Source organism: Ambystoma mexicanum, chromosome 3q, assembly GCF_040938575.1.
Source record: "Ambystoma mexicanum isolate Mex_15411 chromosome 3q, UKY_AmexF1_1, whole genome shotgun sequence".
NCBI classification, from domain to species: Eukaryota; Metazoa; Chordata; class Amphibia; order Caudata; family Ambystomatidae; genus Ambystoma; species Ambystoma mexicanum.
Window position 1 is genome coordinate 1,284,921,378 of NC_090926.1, and position 20,579 is coordinate 1,284,941,956.

The 20,579-nt window shown below is 50.6% G+C and overlaps 1 protein-coding gene across 2 annotated transcripts in view; it reads left to right on the plus strand.

Moving 5' to 3' along the window:
* Positions 1 to 19,965, plus strand: part of LOC138447885 (chromobox protein homolog 1-like) — a 397,667-nt gene extending 377,702 nt beyond the window's left edge. For both annotated transcript variants that reach the window (XR_011259966.1, XM_069604371.1), the window contains exon 3: positions 19,602 to 19,965. Coding sequence is in view for 1 of the 2 variants with exons in the window: in XM_069604371.1 (XP_069460472.1) it covers positions 19,602 to 19,628 (27 nt within the window). In the remaining variant the exon portion in view is untranslated. The remainder of the gene's footprint in view (positions 1 to 19,601) is intronic.
* Positions 19,966 to 20,579: the final 614 nt, after the last annotated feature.

Genomic DNA, 20,579 nt, shown 5'->3' on the forward strand with positions numbered 1-20,579 from the left:
GCGTAACTTACAGATATGGGCCTCGGGTGTCCAAGCCACCGAGGAAAACAGGGAACCCCATGCATTTTCGAAAAGAGGACACCCGTGGGAATCCGCAGAGGTGTGATTTGCGCCCATCGCCCCAGATTTTTTTACCCAGACAGCCCTGCAAAGTCGGAAATGTGGGGAAAAAAACGCTTTTTCTGCACATTTCGCTCACCGCACCCATCGAAACACGCCCACCACAACACATGGCCTACCGTCCCGCGTTCCCACAGGTGTCCCGATGAAAACGGTACCTCACATGTGTGGGTGCACCTACCTGGCCGCCAAGGGGAAAGCCTAAAACACAAGTAACCCCAAGTCTGTTGTCAGAGGGAAATCTCAGACATTCTGCCGACCGGCGCAACTTACAGATATGGGCCTCGGGTGTCCAAGCCACCGAGGAAAACGGGGAACCCCATGCATTTTCGAAAAGAGGACACCCGTGGGAATCCGCAGAGGTGTGATTTGCGCCCATCGCCCCAGATTTTTTTACCCAGACAGCCCTGCAAAGTCGGAAATGTGGGGAAAAAAACGCTTTTTCTGCACATTTCGCTCACCGCACCCATCGAAACACGCCCACCACAACACATGGCCTACCGTCCCGCGTTCCCACAGGTGTCCCGATGAAAACGGTACCTCACATGTGTGGGTGCACCTACCTGGCCGCCAAGGGGAAAGCCTAAAACACAAGTAACCCCAAGTCTGTTGTCAGAGGGAAATCTCAGACATTCTGCCGACCGGCGCAACTTACAGATATGGGCCTCGGGTGTCCAAGCCACCGAGGAAAACGGGGAACCCCATGCATTTTCGAAAAGAGGACACCCGTGGGAATCCGCAGAGGTGTGATTTGCGCCCATCGCCCCAGATTTTTTTACCCAGACAGCCCTGCAAAGTCGGAAATGTGGGGAAAAAAAACGCTTTTTCCGCACATTTCGCTCGCCGCACCCATCGAAACACGCCCCCCACAACACATGGCCTACCGTCCCGCGTTCCCACAGGTGTCCCGATGAAAACGGTACCTCACATGTGTGGGTGCACCTACCTGGCCGCCAAGGGGAAAGCCTAAAACACAAGTAACCCCAAGTCTGTTGTCAGAGGGAAATCTCAGACATTCTGCCGACCGGCGCAACTTACAGATATGGGCCTCGGGTGTCCAAGCCACCGAGGAAAACAGGGAACCCCATGCATTTTCGAAAAGAGGACACCCGTGGGAATCCGCAGAGGTGTGATTTGCGCCCATCGCCCCAGATTTTTTTACCCAGACAGCCCTGCAAAGTCGGAAATGTGGGGAAAAAAACGCTTTTTCCGCACATTTCGCTCGCCGCACCCATCGAAACACGCCCCCCACAACACATGGCCTACCGTCCCGCGTTCCCACAGGTGTCCCGATGAAAACGGTACCTCACATGTGTGGGTGCACCTACCTGGCCGCCAAGGGGAAAGCCTAAAACACAAGTAACCCCAAGTCTGTTGTCAGAGGGAAATCTCCGACATTCTGCCGACCGGCGCAACTTACAGATATGGGCCTCGGGTGTCCAAGCCACCGAGGAAAACAGGGAACCCCATGCATTTTCGAAAAGAGGACACCCGTGGGAATCCGCAGAGGTGTGATTTGCGCCCATCGCCCCAGATTTTTTTACCCAGACAGCCCTGCAAAGACGGAAATGTGGGGAAAAAAACGCTTTTTCCGCACATTTCGCTCGCCGCACCCATCGAAACACGCCCCCCACAACACATGGCCTACCGTCCCGTTTTCCCACAGGTGTCCCGATGAAAACGGTACCTCACATGTGTGGGTGCACCTACCTGGCCGCCAATGGGAAAGCCTAAAACACAAGTAACCCCAAGTCTGTTATCCATTCTGCCGACCGGCGCAACTTACAGATATGGGCCTCGGGTGTCCAAGCCACCGAGGAAAACAGGGAACCCCATGCATTTTCGAAAAGAGGACACCCGTGGGAATCCGCAGAGGTGTGATTTGCGCCCATCGCCCCAGATTTTTTTACCCAGACAGCCCTGCAAAGTCGGAAATGTGGGGAAAAAAACGCTTTTTCCGCACATTTCGCTCGCCGCACCCATCGAAACACGCCCCCCACAACACATGGCCTACCGTCCCGCGTTCCCACAGGTGTCCCAATGAAAACGGTACCTCACATGTGTGGGTGCACCTACCTGGCCGCCAAGGGGAAAGCCTAAAACACAAGTAACCCCAAGTCTGTTGTCAGAGGGAAATCTCAGACATTCTGCCGACCGGCGCAACTTACAGATATGGGCCTCGGGTGTCCAAGCCACCGAGGAAAACAGGGAACCCCATGCATTTTCGAAAAGAGGACACCCGTGGGAATCCGCAGAGGTGTGATTTGCGCCCATCGCCCCAGATTTTTTTACCCAGACAGCCCTGCAAAGTCGGAAATGTGGGGAAAAAAACGCTTTTTCCGCACATTTCGCTCACCGCACCCATCGAAACACGCCCCCCACAACACATGGCCTACCGTCCCGCGTTCCCACAGGTGTCCCGATGAAAACGGTACCTCACATGTGTGGGTGCACCTACCTGGCCGCCAAGGGGAAAGCCTAAAACACAAGTAACCCCAAGTCTGTTGTCAGAGGGAAATCTCAGACATTCTGCCGACCGGCGCAACTTACAGATATGGGCCTCGGGTGTCCAAGCCACCGAGGAAAACAGGGAACCCCATGCATTTTCGAAAAGAGGACACCCGTGGGAATCCGCAGAGGTGTGATTTGCGCCCATCGCCCCAAATTTTTTTACCCAGACAGCCCTGCAAAGTCGGAAATGTGGGGAAAAAAACGCTTTTTCCGCACATTTCGCTCGCCGCACCCATCTAAACACGCCCCCCACAACACATGGCCTACCGTCCCGCGTTCCCACAGGTGTCCCGATGAAAACGGTACCTCACATGTGTGGGTGCACCTACCTGGCCGCCAAGGGGAAAGCCTAAAACACAAGTAACCCCAAGTCTGTTGTCAGACGGAAATCTCCGACATTCTGCCGACCGGCGCAACTTACAGATATGGGCCTCGGGTGTCCAAGCCACCGAGGAAAACAGGGAACCCCATGCATTTTCGAAAAGAGGACACCCGTGGGAATCCGCAGAGGCTCTATTTGCGCCCATCGCCCCAGATTTTTTTACCCAGACAGCCCTGCAAAGTCGGAAATGTGGGGAAAAAAACGCTTTTTCCGCACATTTCGCTCGCCGCACCCATCGAAACGCGCCCCCCACAACACATGGCCTACCGTCCCGCGTTCCCACAGGTGTCCCGATGAAAACGGTACCTCACATGTGTGGGTGCACCTACCTGGCCGCCAAGGGGAAAGCCTAAAACACAAGTAACCCCAAGTCTGTTGTCAGAGGGAAATCTCCGACATTCTGCCGACCGGCGCAACTTACAGATATGGGCCTCGGGTGTCCAAGCCACCGAGGAAAACAGGGAACCCCATGCATTTTCGAAAAGAGGACACCCGTGGGAATCCGCAGAGGTGTGATTTGCGCCCATCGCCCCAGATTTTTTTACCCAGACAGCCCTGCAAAGTCGGAAATGTGGGGAAAAAAACGCTTTTCCGCACATTTCGCTCGCCGCACCCATCGAAACACGCCCCCCACAACACATGGCCTACCGTCCCGCGTTCCCACAGGTGTCCCGATGAAAACGGTACCTCACATGTGTGGGTGCACCTACCTGGCCGCCAAGGGGAAAGCCTAAAACACAAGTAACCCCAAGTCTGTTGTCAGAGGGAAATCTCCGACATTCTGCCGACCGGCGCAACTTACAGATATGGGCCTCGGGTGTCCAAGCCACCGAGGAAAACAGGGAACCCCATGCATTTTCGAAAAGAGGACACCCGTGGGAATCCGCAGAGGTGTGATTTGCGCCCATCGCCCCAGATTTTTTTACCCAGACAGCCCTGCAAAGTCGGAAATGTGGGGGAAAAAACGCTTTTTCCGCACATTTCGCTCGCCGCACCCATCGAAACACGCCCCCCACAACACATGGCCTACCGTCCCGCGTTCCCACAGGTGTCCCGATGAAAACGGTACCTCACATGTGTGGGTGCACCTGCCGGGGGCGCAAAAGGAAAAGGGTAACCGACTGGGAACCCCAAGCCATTCACCACTGCCCATTTTGTTCATGTGGGCAACCTACAGATTTGGGCCTAGGGTGTCGCAGCCAGCAAGGGAAACAGGGAACCCCATGCATTTCCCAAAAGAGGACACCCGTGGGAATCCACAGAGGTCTGCCTTGCGCAAATTGCCCCAGTTTTTATTAGCCACAATCCCCGACAAAGTGTGATATTTGGTGGGGAAAAAACACAATGTTCACTTTGTCTGGGGTTCTGGGTAATAAATTCTGGCCCGCTTCGCGCAAATCAGACCTCTGTGCTTTCCCACGGGTGTCCTCTTTTGGGAAATGCATGGGGTTCCCCGTTTTCCTTGCCGGCTTGGACACCTTAGGCCCAAATCTGTAGGTTGCCCACATGAACAAATTGTGCTGTGGCGAAAGGCTTGGGGTTACCAGCGGGTTACCCTTTTCCTTTTGCGCCCCCGGTAGGTGCACCCACACATGCGAGGTACCTTTTTCGTCGGGACACCTGTGGGAACACAAGAAGGTATGACATCTGCTGTTGGCGACGTGTTTCGGTGAGTGGACACAGGGAAATGTCTCTGAAATTGGCCGGAAATGAAGACAATTCTCAGACATTTCGCTCTGGCCACCCACCGAAACACACCGCCAACAACACGTGGCCTACCTTCCCGTGTCCCCACACGTGTCCCGATGAAAACGGTACCTCACATGTGTGGGTGCACCTACCGGGGGCGCAAAAGGAAAAGGGTAACCGACTGGGAACCCCAAGCCATTTGCCACTGCCCATTTTGTTCATGTGGGCAACCTACAGATTTGGCCCTAGGGTGTCGCAGCCAGCAAGGGAAACAGGGAACCCCATGCATTTCCCAAAAGAGGACACCCGTGGGAATCCACAGAGGTCTGACTTACGCAAATCGGCCCAGAATGTAATACCCAGAACCACCAGCAAAGACCCACATGGGAGAAGGGTGCCCAAGGCCAGGGATATTACCGCCGACTTTGCTGGAGCCCTGGCTGCCCTGCGTTACAGCTTCTCCCCACCAAGGAGTCTCGGCAGTGTGCCAATACCTCCCCGAAGGGAAAAGCTGTAATGCAGCCCAGCCGCAACTCCAGGACAGTTGGAGGTGATCTGCCCAGACGGGCCATTCCCACCCACACCACCAACAATCCAGCCCCAGTCTCACCCACCCCACTGACAGTGGGCCCTAACCATAGAATAATAAAAAACAGTACTCACATAACGTTGCAGCTGCTCGGGTAGAAAAAGCTGTAAACAAAACAAAGAACATGTGTTACCTACGGTCACACCAGCAAAATGTAGCCCTCCCCGGGGGCAGATAGGGGGGGGGGGTTGTCCTGCACTCCTCCCTGGGCTCAGGCGTCCGTTCCTAGGAGCAGATATCTGGTCCCAGGAAGGGCTGCATGACTTGGCACCCACTCCATTGCGGGTGGGGGGGAGGGGGTCAACGCCCCATCCCATTAGAAAATTCCCTGACCCTTTGGGGTGCCCCACCGCCCCCCCTAAAAAGCGTTCCACCATTTTCATTTTTTTCCTTTGGTAACCCAACTCCCCTTGGTCCAGAGGGTCACATTGGTGTGGCAATGTGGCGCCGGGGTGCCCAAACCTTACTGCCCCACCCACTGGGGGGGGCCTGTCCCACCATTTTTGGGGGCCCTCTCCCCCCTCACCCCAAATGGCTGGGGGACACACCTCATGCAGGCCTCCCTGGGCCTCCTCCAAACGGCTGCGTGATGTACACCCCACCTCCATTTGGGGTGAGGGGGGAGAGGGCCACCCCAAAAGGTGGGGCAGGACCCCCAATAGATGGGGCAGTAGGGTTTGGGCACCCTGGGGGCAGATAGCCACACTAATGTGGCCATCTGCACCAAGCAAAGTTGGGTAAACAAAAAACAAAATGCAAATTCACAGGCTGCTTTTTAGGGGGGGGGCTGAGGGCCACCCTAAATTGGCAGCGCATGATGTACCGCAACGGGGGGTGGCCCTCAACCCCCCCCACCCCAAATGGAGGGCCCCACCTCATGCAACCCTCCCTGGGCGCAGATAGGGGGGGCCTCACCTCATGCATCCCTCCCTGGGGTCAGATGCCCCTTCCTAGGAGCAGATATCTGCCCCCAGGGAGGGTTGCATGAGGTGGGGCCCTCCATTTGGGGTGGGGGGGGTTGAGGGCCACCCCCCTACCTAGTAAGCAGCTCCCCCTCCCCCACGCGTCACAAAAGGATCGTCTTTGATCCGTGACGTTGCTGCCCGCGGATCGAGGCGCCCTGCGCCCGATCCGCGGGCAGCAAAGCCACACAATGGGTACCGTTGGAAAGGGGAAGATCTCCCCTTTCCAACGATACCCACCTCGATCTCCGGCTTGAAATACAGCCGGAGATCGAGGCGGAACAAGAAGGGCACTCACCTTCTCTCTCCAACGCAGCAGCCGAAAATGGCTGCTGCGGTGGAATTGCTTTCAGTTTCACGCCGACGTGCGTCACGCACGTCGGCGTGTAACTGAAGGAAATCCAACCCCCGGGCAGTGAGGGGGGACCTCCCCCTCACATAGCCCGGGGGTTGGATTACAGTTTTGAGCGATCCCTGCTTTGCAGGGATCGCTCAAAACAAGGTGCCAAAAAGGACGAGCTATCTCGTCCTTGGCACTGCGTGTGCACTTCCAAGGACGAGATACCTCGTCCTTGGCACTTAAAGGGTTAAAGTGGTGAGAATACTCCAGCGGGGGCAGTTGTTCCTGACAGCGGATGCAAGGCAGTGCTTCGTCCGGGGGAAGAGAGGATCTGGTCGGGGAGGAAAACAGGAGTCCATTGCACTGCCAGGGAAGAAACCAGCCATGGAGTTTCTCAGGTACAAGGAGTGGTCCGTTGGTTCGTGGTCCAGTGGTAAATGGCTATCCGGCTGCCGGGGTGCTTGGCACGGGCAATTCGACCACAGACCAGTCTGGGGTGCGAAGAGAAGAAGGTAAACTGGTTGTGCACACCAGTCAGGGGAAGAAGCCTCTCCAGCCGGGAGATCTTCTCTGTCATCAGGAAGTGGTGAGCCGGTTCTGCAGGGCTCCCCCGGTGGTGTCGTCGTGGTAGGTCGGCTCAGCTTCTCCCTCATCGGATTCTCAGGTCCTGTGGCGACTTCTGAAGTTCCAGTCCCCAAAGCCCTGCTTTTATGCAGCATACCCCCATTCACTCAGCCTAGCTGTCAATCAAACATGCTAAGTGGTGAATCACACAAGAGTGCGACTTGAGTTACCGAGGTAACTCAGTCCAGGGTGCCTAAAACCCCTCCTACACCCCCTGTGGTACCCAGACAGAGTGGCACCACTTTTGGAGGCTTCTGTGGAGAAGCCCGCCAAAAAGTGGAACAAAGGGCTCGACTTGGGTTGGAGTCACAGAAGCGAACACAAACGCCATTTTAGAATCGAGTCCTGGCAAAAAATACCAACCGGCGAATTAATATTAATTAAATAAACCGGCAGTATGTTCAGGGCTATGAGAATTAAATAATTAAAGTTGGTAGCCTCGAACAATGGGAAAATCCCATAGGGAAATATTTGCGGTCGAATATAAAAAGTAGTATCCACTGCCACCAGCCAAAACTCGATCAGGAGGGACGGAGACGTGCCCCCTCGACTAACAGACCTCGGGGCAATCGAATTGCCCCGACCACTACGTCCACAATATGATGGTTTTTACTGGTTTCTGTTAATAATTTGGGACTAGTAAAGCCAATGGTGACTGTACATGCCCTGGGAGACAGTAGTCAGTCCCAGGGTATGGAGTCTATGGTGGGGGGGGTGGGTCACAATGACACCCCTGTGTTACTGCACGGAGGGTGCTGTGTAACACACATAATAAAAACACATGAGACCCTATGGAGTAAAGGACCCCATAGCCCATAAAACACATTAACAGTCAAAGGAACACCATAAATCATGTCCAAGAGTGGGAGAAAAAGAGTCTCACTCTTGGCAGGAGAAAAAAAACTCCAGAAATCCAGCAAAGCTGCTGGGGGACTCACTAGGTTAGGAAATTCAGCCTAAAGAGAGAATTCCCCCTAACAGTGGGGCAAGGCGAGTCAGCCCAGAATGAAGAAGTTGGTAATAATAGCCCTGATGTTCTTGGATCATTCCACACGCAGACGTGGCACTTGCCCTAAGTAAGTCAAAGAACCCACTTGGGCCACAGAATTCTATGACATCGATGACACTTTCCATGTTGTCGCCTTGACGCTGCAGGGTCCGATATCACCATTAGCAAAGAAGAGGAAAAACAGTTTAAAGCAGAGAAAACAATTGACAAATAGACCAAAGCCGTTTCCTTATTTTTCAGTGTAGTTACGAAAATGTTTACAGAGCAAGGTTCCACTCTCTGGAAGTACAGGAATACCATAATGGAAGACATTACGATAGGGAGTTAGGTCTCAAATGGAGCATATGCCAAAACACAAGAATAGTTCCAAAATCTTTAAAATCGGCTTACATTAAGCTGCTCCTAAAAAACAAAACAGGTAGCGCAGAAGAGCCTGCCAACTACAGACCTATATCCAATCTACCATACACATAGAAACTATTGGAGAACCATGTATAAAAAATCCTACTCAATCACGTAGAGTAGAATACTCATCCACTCACAAGTCAGCTTCAGAACGATGAGAGGAACAGAATCCGCACTTCTATCCATACAGGACAACCTAAAAATAAAGGCAGACAACAGTACACAATCTGCCATCACATATGAGCTGCGTTCGACACAATCACACACACACAACACTAATAGAGAGACTGGAGAAATGCGGTGTAACTCTGCTCTACAATGGCTAAGAGCTTTCCTCACTAACTGAACAGAAAGAACGTACCACTGTACAGATCAGTCTTAGACTCTCCCAAGAACTCACTATTCGAAGAACTTGCTCGAGACATGCAACTTGTTAAAAATGGTTTTCTGTCCAAATTCCAGCAGAGATGCTCTGAAATGTTAGCGAGATCGGACTGTGATACTGACCTCCTCCTCAACAATCCGGATAGGGTGAAAGAAAAGATGAAACAGCGTGATTGGATAGATACCATAGACAGTATGAGGAGGGCAAAGAGATCTGCCTCCTTTACAGTAGTTGACAAGCGACTGTCTATGGTTCCGACTTATGTTATAAATAAAAAATAAAAAGAAACTGATCTTTGTCTTTTATTATCTCTCCTAAGATTCCGCTTAAACCTACTCCAGACTCTAGATATTTTGCTCACTAGATAGCGAAGGGAAAACAGTACCAAATAGTGATAAGTGTCATAACAACGATATTCAGACGTCTAAACACTTACTATCTAATTGCTCTGGTACATGAGTATGAGGGTTAGAAGATTTGGTAGGTTTGTCCATCATGTTACCTGGCTAAACACCAACGAATTCTGGGGCAGATTATCCTCAGGTCAGGAGTCTGGTCTCTCAATGGAACTCGTCAGAGCCTTAAGGGAACTTCATGTGATTAGTGATTGAGATCCGATGTGGAGAGAAGGAAGTGAATGACAATCGGAGGCCTGTAGGTAGGAGCCAGTGTTTTTCCTTTTCCTATTTGTCTGTCCAATGGATGTGTTCTTGCAAAATGCAGAATTTTGGAGACCTAATAGCTCCCTTCTCTTGAAATATGCTTTCTTTGGCTGTTTTTGTTTATACCTTCTTTTCCCTACCCTATTTTAGTGTTTATGATATAGTTTTTCTTTTTTTAATTGAATTATCCAGCTAATGGAGTCAGTAAATTGATTGAAGTGATTCTGTTTTATCTTTTTTATGCATTACTTTGGAAGTTTTAAAAGTCAAATGTTGGCTATTGCACGATAAAAAGAAATTAGAAAAAGAAACAAACATACCTACTGCCTTTACCTCTAACACCAGAAACATCTCCTGTGGCGTACCATAAAACTCTAGCCTACCCCCACTCCTTTTCACCATATATCCATCCCCCTTAATTGAAATCATTCAAAACCACGAACTGATCGATTACAACTATGCTGATGATACCCAACTCATCGTCAAGATAGCCTCAACCCAAGACCCAAACAACACCCTCAACAATTACCTCACTAACACATACAGCTGGATGATAATCAACAACCTGAAGCTAAACCGGACCAAAATAGAAATAATGATCTCACCCCCAGAAGATAATGCAACACACACGACTGAACTAGCCACCTGGCATGGGAACCCAAACGGAAGCATCAGCCGTTATAAGAAATCTGAGAATACTCATGGACAACAGAATCTCACTAGAACCACAAGTCAACGCTACAGCAAAGAAATGATTCTACCTTCTGTGACCACTTAGAGGGATCCTCCCCTACCTCTCCTTCCCACACAGAACCCTTGCAATCCTCACCCTAGTATTATCAAGAATCGACTATGTGAACAGCCTCTGCCTTGGAATGCCAGAACAGTGAAAAACGCATCCAAAACACTGCATTAAGGATACTCCTGAGACTAAACAGAAGAGACATCACACCAGCCCTCAGAAGCCTACACTGACTGCCAGGAAAAAAAGGCATTAACCTCAAAGCACTCTGCATAGCCCACAAATCACTACATGGACAAGGAGACAAATTCCCCCAAGCCAAAATCAACTGCTACCACCCAAGAAGAAACCTAAGATCAAACAACGACCTCCAAATCGAAACAATATGAAAAAGGAAATACAGAGGAACCACATTCTCACATCTTATTGCCAATCTACGGAATTCAATCCTGAAGCAGATAAGAATGACAGAAGATCACCTCACCTTCAGTAAACGTCTGAAAAGCTGGCTAATCAACTGACAGAGACTAGCATAAAAAGGGTGCTGTAAGCAATAACACTGTGGACCCAAGATAATCCAATAACAGTATGGCTTCTTGAACCAGCCATCAAACAAACGCACCGTACTAACCACTATGCTCACACCATTAAACAGATCATTCTCACCACACACAAACACAACACACATAAAAACGAACTGCCACAAACATCCCAGTCACTGGACGTTGCCTTCCCGGACACAATAACCCCAATGCGCACAATCCAAACAGACCTAGAAAGCAGACTCACACAGATGCCAGTTTCTCCTGGTTCTATACGCACCAAAAGATAAGCACAACCTCTATCCCCCCCCCCTTCCCTAACTAACCTACCCAACCCACTTTCTTACAGAACCATGCAAGCGCCTGGAGACCATGCTAATGGGAACGGTGCGCGGTGTAAGTCAACTTAATATGTGCCTGAGATAATGTTAGATCAGGAGGACACGGAAGGATGGGTTGAATACATGGGTGGCGAGGACATGGCTAGCAGCAAGGACTGGGTCGACAAAGCTAAACTACGGAAGCTGGAACGGTGTAACAAGGGACATTGCCATGTCACCCATGGGCAAAAAGTATAGTCACACACCGGGAGTAGGAGTGTCTAACAGTAACATCAGGGGCCTCTCAGTCAGAGGCAACCTCAGTGATGACTCCTATACAATAGTGGATCTTGCCACTGGGATGGGAAATGTACATGTTCCCATGAATATGTGAAGTGCGAGACCAACCATCCCGCAACAGTGTGCCAAGGGACAAGCACCAGTATAGGCCATTATTTTAGGACACGGAAGTAAAGGATGATTACCCACATGCTGCACCAAGGATTGTTTGGTTGTTTATTTTATTTATTTATTTATTTTCGTGTGAGAGGGCTTTACTGCATAAAACCTTTAAAGATGGCTTCAGCATGCCATGTGAAGGGCCTCTGACCGGTGGAACAGCTGCTGGAGGTGGTTATTGCTAAAAATCTGAAGTAGAAGGAACCGGGAAGGGCAGTGGGTCCCTTTGCCTTACTACAGTTAGAGAACTTGATCATTTTCCCGCTGGGTATTCCCCAAAGAAGGAGCAATGGAAATATTGTTGGATTCACCACCTTTCATACGCCTAGGGTGACTCGGTCAATGATTGGTTGGATCCTGAATACTGCGTGGTTTCCTATGCAACGTTTGACCAGGCAGTGAACTTTGTTTGTGGACTGGGCAAAACGTCATTGTCAGCCACGGTTATCGAGTCTGCTTCCCACCTTCTACTGGTCTACCAAGAAAGCTTCCACTTGCTGGGTTTCCAATAGCAGGGACAAGAATACTTTGATTGCTGCCTGCTAATGGGTTGTGTACCCTTTTTGAAGCTGTTACCTCACTCTTGGAATGGACCACATCAAAAAGGGAACAAAGAGGGGGTTTAGTGCATTATCTCAATGACTTCCTCTTTGTAAGCAGAAAAAAAGGTTTTCAGGACTGTGCTACTGCCCTGGAGTAATTTCAAGAGGCAATGCTCCTGTAGTTCCCTTAATACCTGAGAAAACCTAGGAGCCGGCTGAAGTGTTGACATTTCTGGCCATCGAGATTGACAGCGGAGTCAGCAGATTATCAAAGGATAAGTTAGGAGTAATAGCAGAAAACAAGGTCACTCTGTCGAAAGATAAAAGGCCCTACAGCTGTTGGGTAAATTGAGGTTTGCAATGGCGATGCCATGGGTCACTCAGATGTACCCCTACATCAGGCTCATGGCTGCTCTCAAAAAAGACATTTGGAGATCTTTCTTGCAAGACTTCCAAGGGGTTTGCATATAGAAAACACCCTAGGTCTTCAGCGCGAAGTTGCAAATATACAATGATTTACCGGTTCGGTAATGGGGTCATCTTGGGAGTTGAGTGGTGCGCTCAACACTAGCACACATCACAGCACAAGAAAGGTAGAGCAAGGAATATTATGGCTCTGGATGTTTTCCTCATTAGGATAGCCAGAATATTCTGGACTAGGAAATGGAGCAGAAAAAGGGTGTGTTTCCTGTTGAACAACAATCTGCCTCTCGTCCTGTGGTGTTCGGTTTGATAAGGAAATTGGTTGACATATGCCTATACCGGAACACAGAGCACAGAGCATGACACGTGCAAGGGATACCCATACGGTAGCTGTCTCACTTTCGACTTTTCATTGGGACAGGTTCCTGAAAGCCTGCATTCGAGGGCAGATGAGAGGGAGACCCTTCAAGTTGGGAGTGGTGGAAGCTGGTGTTGTGGTCCAAACACTATGAAATTTGAGGGAGCGTTTGCTCACAGGAATGGAGTTAGGTTACTAGGAGAATTACGGTACATTGAAGAGGGTAGTAAAGGGGAGGAGCCAGGATGGTAGGTATTTGAAGGGACAGGTAAAACAAGTTTATAGCCTGGGCAAGAAACACAGGAAAATCAAAAGAGCTGGATATCAGGTTACCTACCTCAACTGGCTCTTACACCAACCCGAGTGCGGGAGGGGGAGGTTCCTGTAAGGAGCTTTCCAGTACAGGCAGCACTTAAAAAGCTGAGCTAGAATAGAAGGGCCAAGGAAAGACAGATGTCACCCAATTGACTTTGAAAGGCTAAAGAAACCATTAGGTGACATTGTTTTGAGCAGTGTCTGCCATCCGACTTCTATGGGGAAATGGGAGTTTGCCATCCGACTTCTTTGGGGGAAATGGGAATCATTAAGCTAGTAGCTAAGAGTAAAAACAACCACCGAAGGAAGAGCTTAGATTGGGTGAAACCTCCATTGGGCCCAGAGAGTTCAGATCTCTAAAACAGGCCAATATGGAAGAGGCAGGAATGTCATACTCAATAGGTCATGTGACAGATGCAAATGGAGTAGCTCCACCAGGTTGCTTTTGCATTACCTTGCTCTCAGACCGGCAGGGGGGGGCGGGGGGGGGGGGCGTGAACATGCTTACTGCTACACAATGGGTCTCCATTGACCTCGTTCCAATGCAGATGGGGTCTATCATTCAGGCTTAAGAGAGGTCTGCTAGGTCCAAGACGGTCGACTAGCTACAACCACCTCTAAGGAGAGGAGGTCCTTGCAAGGGATAAAGAGAATAGGTAGGTGAGCAGCTGACAAATATAGGATTTATGTCGCTGATCGGTCAAGAGGGCAAAGATGTCAAAAAGAAAGGCAATGACGAGTTAAATGGCAAACGAAGTGCAAATGCCAGAGGTGGCACTAGGATCCTTATTAAGTATACAGTGTAGACGCAGTGGTTTTCTAACTCTTGGTATCACCTCCAGGAGATGCCAAGATATTGGTCATCAGGCATTTGTTGCGGGCGCAAAAAGGTGGGCCTGTCAGGTACATTGGAGGGATGGCAATCTAGGCCTGAAAAGGTGCCCCAAGCATGCAATGGGCCGCCCTACTGCCCACAGGCAAAATAAACCTGAAGGGGGCCCTGTCGCACATATTTTGGCGATTCACCTTGAGGGACCGAGCACCTCACTGGGACATTCTATGTCAAGACGGAGGCGAGCATTATGCTTCATCTTCTTATTTATTTGCTCTCCAGCAGTTTCAACAAAATCAAACAAAAAGTCCATCTTTCTGATGGCTCAAAACATTTTTTTTTTTTTTTTTTCAAAACTTCATTTCAAAACTCCATTTCCCATCATCCTAGGCCCTGAACCCCGTGTCCTGGTCACGTGACCTAGTCCTTCCTCTTCCTGTAAACCTCCTCTTCTTTTCCTGCTCTCCAAGAGATAAGTACCCTTTTCACTTAGCTGCGCTTTTCCGCCAGTTTTTGTGTGGGGTTACCGATTATAGTGATAATAGATTGCGTTTCTCATGTCCAATCACCAGAGCAGCGCGTAGGGATCGCGCAGCATAGCCAGGATTCGAAAATCCGTTACTTTAGTTTGTTTTAGACCCCGTGCTGCACTATCAGCACTCCAGGGGTCAGCGAGGCCGGGGCTCGCACTCGCGCCGACAGCGAGGACGCGGGTCCCCCACCCTCGTGAAGAGCGAGAAAGTTAACCCTCCTCCCCATCCCCCACCCGCGGGGGCGGAGCTTAGCCGAAGAAATCGGCACGCAGAGTGATATCAATACTGTTACCAGAGAACGCCTCGAGAGCGAATTGTAGACTCAGTGCTTCAGCTGAAAGTTGAAAGAGCTGCTTCGCAGCCAGGTGCAGCCTCAGGAAAAAGAGTGAGAAGTGGACGTGCCCTTACACCGATCAGGTATTATCAGGCACCTACCAGCACGTATCATGGCCGAGTTTGAGTGGAGTGAAGAGGAGCAGGAAGCCACGCAATCGGAAGATCTGGCTCAGAGCTTCAAGGACGTGCTAGGTAATTCACTCATCGAGGCAGTGGCTATAGGAGTCAAACCCCTGCAGGACCGCCTGCTAACAATCGAGACATTCCTAAGCCAGAAGGACATAAGCACCATACCGTCGACAAGCACGTCCACCAGGGCCATGCCGGAGAGCCCACAGGGGTGTACGAAGGCCCGGAAGAGCGCAAACTCTTCTGACCCCCCGGGCCAATTGGAAGGGGCGAATCCTAAGGCCCCGGAGGCATCCGACGCTTTCAATAGGCTCAGAGAAGCATTTATGGCCAAGTCGGAGGTGCCGAGCCTCATGACCCCCTACCCAGGGGACGATAATATGGGAGATACAGGAGAGGAGTTCCCTCAAGAGGAGGAGACCATAGAATCTCCGACGTCCTCGCAGGAGGACGAAGATAAACACGGAGACGAAGGGAGCTTAACGCCTCCGAAAAAGAGACTGAGAAAGCTGAATCATTTAGAGGAGGAAACCTCAGATATGTTCCAGCCCGAGGAGATTAGAAACCCGAGATCGTCAGAATGGGTGCCGTCTCCGAGGGTGGCACGATACATGACGCAGAGACTGCGCAAGGCCTTAGATAAGGAAGTGAGGCAAAGAATGAGGGCAGAATGCCCCAGACCAGAACTCCCAGGGAAGGTAGCAGAAGCGCCGGAGTTAGATCCAAAGATGCTAGCGTTCGTAGCGAAATCGAACAGAGACCCTAGGAAGGGGATCGATCGCTCCTGGAGGAGTTGCCAGGAGAAGGTCCTGGATCTGGCAGGCCCTCTGGCCAAGATCATGGACCTGGCAGAGCGAGCGAAAGATACAGGAGAGGAGATCGACCCGGAGGTGCTAGCGAACTGGGCCCAAAGAGCCGTTTGCCTGTTAGGCAACGCGAACTGCGCCATTTCCTCGGAGCGCAGAAGGGGACTCCTATTGAAGATAGACCAAAAATTAGGAGATCTATCCTCCTACGAGGCAGGAGAGGCCGCGCAGGGACTTCTGTTCGGCGAGACTTTCGGAAAAGAGATGGGGAGATTCGTAGGAACCTACACCTCATTAGAGAAAGCGCAAGCCTCCATTAGGAAGATCTTCCCCGGAAGGGTTTTTGGAGGGACCGGCCGCTACAGAGGCCGAGCGACCGGTCGCTATCAGACAGCCAGAAGGCCTCAATCGAACAGAGCGCAATACTGGGAAGATAAGAAGCCAGACACCTTCTTCCAACCCAGAGGCCGCTTCCCCAGAGGAAGGCGAGGCAGAGGACAGGGAAGAGGACAATACGTTCCCACAGGTGAGACCATCCGCTTATCCTGCGGTAGGGGGGAGGACAGCGAAGTACTGGGAGAACTGGCGCGCGCTTTCCTGCGACGCTTGGGTGCTTCAGTCAGTCAAGGGCCTGCACATTCAATTTACACAGATCCCAATCCAGTACAAAAACCCCAATCCGATAGTAGCAGCGCGAGCAGAAGCAGACCGGCTGCGAACAGAACTCCAGAGTTTAGCAGAGAAACGAGCCATCGAACCGTGCGTAGCTCCGAAATTTATAAGCAATATGTTCCTGGTACACAGGAAAGAGAAAGCGAGGCCGGTAATAAATCTGAAGGGCCTGAACGAGTGGGTAGTTTACAACCACTTCAAGATGGAAGGGACTCACCAACTCAGAGACACGCTCCGACAGGGCGACTGGCTCACAAGAATAGACCTGAAGGACGCCTATCTTACGGTCCCAGTGGATCGAGAATACCGACCTTTTCTAGCTTTCGACTGGGACGGGCAGTTATGGCAGTTTGCCACGATGCCGTTCGGACTAGCGTCCGCTCCCTGGGCATTCACGAAACTGATGAGACCAGTAGCAGCAGCAATCAGGGAGAAGGGTATTCGGATCATCGTATACCTAGACGATATCCTAATAATGGCGAGCAGCGAAGAGGCGCTGCAGTATCAGACCAGATGGGTTGCGAACCTACTGACGTCTCTAGGTTTTCTCGTGAACAAAGAGAAATCCGAAACTATACCAGCCAGGAGGATAGAGTTCCTAGGCTTCATAATAGATACCAGGTCGGCGACCCTGGAGCTGCCGAGCAGGAAGATTCGGGATATCCGGAGAGAAATAAGAACCTGCCTCGCCAGTCCGACCGCATCTCTGCGAACAATCGCAAGGATAGTGGGCTTGCTCGCATCGTCGATTCAAGCGATATTCCCAGGGCCCCTACATTACCGAGCGCTCCAGAGGTTGAAAATAAGACACCTCCAGCAAGGGCTCGGCTATCACCAGCTAGTGCAGCTAGACCAAGAAGCCCGAACAGAGCTAGAGTGGTGGCTCCAGAACATGGAGGCGTGGAACGGCAGAGCCATTTTCGGCGACCGCCCGGACATGATAATAGAATCGGACGCCAGCAGGGCAGGCTGGGGTGCCCGTTGCGGAGAACTCCAAACGGGAGGCAGATGGAGCTCGGAGGAACTCAACCTACACATAAACTGCCTGGAGCTTCTGGCCGGCTCTTTTGCTATCAAGGCTTTCACCAAGGACAAGGTGAATTCATGCATACTGCTGAAGATGGACAACATCTCAGCAGTCAAGTACATAAATCATTTAGGTGGGACGAAGTCCAGATTGTTAGCGGAGATAGCCAAGGACTTCTGGCACTCCTGTCTGGAGTCGGGCACGGCAGTTACGGCAGAATATCTACCAGGCGCCCAGAACGTAGTGGCGGACTGGAACTCCAGACATCTCACAGACTCCAGCGACTGGAGACTACACAGAGCGACTTTTCAGCGGATAGAGAAGCTCTGGGGACCGTTTCACGCAGATCTGTTTGCCTCCAGACTGAACGCGCAGATGAGCAAGTTTTTCAGCTGGAGACCGGACCCAGCAGCAGCGGGGACGGACGCCTTTCTGCAAGACTGGAGAGGGCAAACGCTATATGCTTTTCCTCCTTTCATAATGATAAGCAGAGTGCTAGCGAAGGTACGCAAGGAAGGAGTGATTCTGATCATAGTAGTTCCGATATGGAAATCTCAGGTCTGGTTTCCCGCCTTGATGGAACTAATGGCGGACCACCCGCGAGTGTTGCCGCAAGAGGAAGGCCTCCTCACGGACCCAATTGGATCGTATCACCCTCTGAGAGTGAAGGGGAAGATGCCGCTAATGGCGTGCAAGATAGCAGGAGACGTTGGAATCTCCCGGGAATTTCAGCACAAGCTGCGAGCCTCATCGCAGAATCATGGGCTCCCTCGACTAGAAGGAGCTACAATGCAGCTTGGGGCAGATGGGCTAGATGGTGCAAGTCAAGAGGTTTTCATCCCGTTTCTGCCCCTCTAGTAGAGATCGTGAACTTCCTAGCGGAACTTCTGCAGGACGGTAAAGCCTACCGCACGATAGGGGTATATAGATCCGCGATATCTACAGGCCATTTGCCTATCGAAGGAGTCCCAGTGGGGGAGAACGTGGCAGTAATTAGACTCCTGAAAGGGATAAAATACAGGAAGCCACCGCAGCCGAGATACAAATCGCTATGGGACGTGACAGTCGTGCTTCGTTTATTAGCCGACTGGCCCAGTAATAGATACCTATCGTTAGGAAGACTATCAGAGAAATTAGCAATGCTTCTATGCATGATCTCATGCAGGAGAGTTGCAGACGTCAGGGCATTGGAGGTAGACAGAATAGTATACGGGCCAGACGGTGTGACCTTTCATCTGGCCAGGAGGACAAAAACAGACTCCTCATCAATAACGTATCCATACATGCAAGATCATCCTAAATGGTGCGTAGCCTCATGCATTAGAGAATATATAAATAAGACGGCGGAGCTGAGACCGTCGGGGACAACGCAATTGCTAATAGCGCGCAGGAAACCTCATAAGGGCGTAGCAACAGCCACTATAGCGAGATGGGTTAGAGAAGTCATGAGCCTAGCAGGGATTGACATGACGAGGTTTGGAGCCCATTCCGTGCGTGGAGCAGGGGCATCCAGAGCAATCCGTCAAGGGGCGACATTGCAAGATATTTTGAAAGCAGCCGATTGGGCGAGTGATAACACGTTTAGGACGTTTTATTTTAAGCCAATTAATACACTAGCAGAAGCTATGGTAAGAAGCTTTGAACAAGCATAATGCTCGCCTCCGTCTTGACATAGAATGAAGATTCCCCCTGCTAATAGCGCAGGGAGCTCTTGATTCTATTAAAGACAAGGAGGCGAGCATTAATTTCCCACCCGAGATACACGGGAGAATGATATGAAATGATGTGATTACGTGCAGACATGTACGGAGTGTATAACAAATTCAATTTTCCCAAGAATAGGGTGTGTATCCGCCGCCCTAACATGTTCTGTTGTTTCCATCTTAGGAGAGGACCAGAAGAACGGCTGAGTGAACTCAAGAAACATGGATCGAGATCGCAGTTCCGAGGCGAGAGATTCGTTCCACAGTTCTACAGTTCAGAGACCTCCAGGATCGAGTGTTAGTTCAGGAGATGTTTACGTTATCAGTTGCATCGCAGTCAAAGAAGAGGAGGTTTACAGGAAGAGGAAGGACTAGGTCACGTGACCAGGACACGGGGTTCAGGGCCTAGGATGATGGGAAATGGAGTTTTGAAATGAAGTTTTGAAAAAAAAAAAAAAAAAAATGTTTTGAGCCATCAGAAAGATGGACTTTTTGTTTGATTTTGTTGAAACTGCTGGAGAGCAAATAAATAAGAAGATGAAGCATAATGCTCGCCTCCTTGTCTTTAATAGAATCAAGAGCTCCCTGCGCTATTAGCAGGGGGAATCTTCATTGTTTGCACTTGCGTAAAATGCATGACACATAATGGTCTTGTCACAGTTGCTGGAAGAAATAACGACCGGATAAATATTAAAAGCACTCACAAGGGTTTTCAGGAGAAAAGGATGTGCTGGAGAAATAATCTCACACAATGGCGTTCAATTTGTCTCGACCGAAATGGTGAACTTTCTGAAACACAAGCATCTTGCGCCACTTTACCAGCCATGGGGAAAGAGGCAATCCACCAGGGCAGAGTGTGCGGTGTCGACTGCCATGAACCAGTCCAGAAAACCATATTGGTTGACAGATTAACAATGAAGTCTGCTACCAGAGTCACGCCGTTACAACTGATAAGAGGAGGAAAGGCCAACAGGAAACTGACTCCATTACTCATGTGGTGTGTCCGTGCTGATCAGTCATTAGACATAGCGCAGATGATTAGACCAGTGATGAACACTCAACGGCGGCACGCAATGCAACATCAGTTAGAGATCAACGTGGGGGATAGAATGAAAACATGGATGCCCCACAAGGACAAGAACACTGCATCCAAATACAGTCA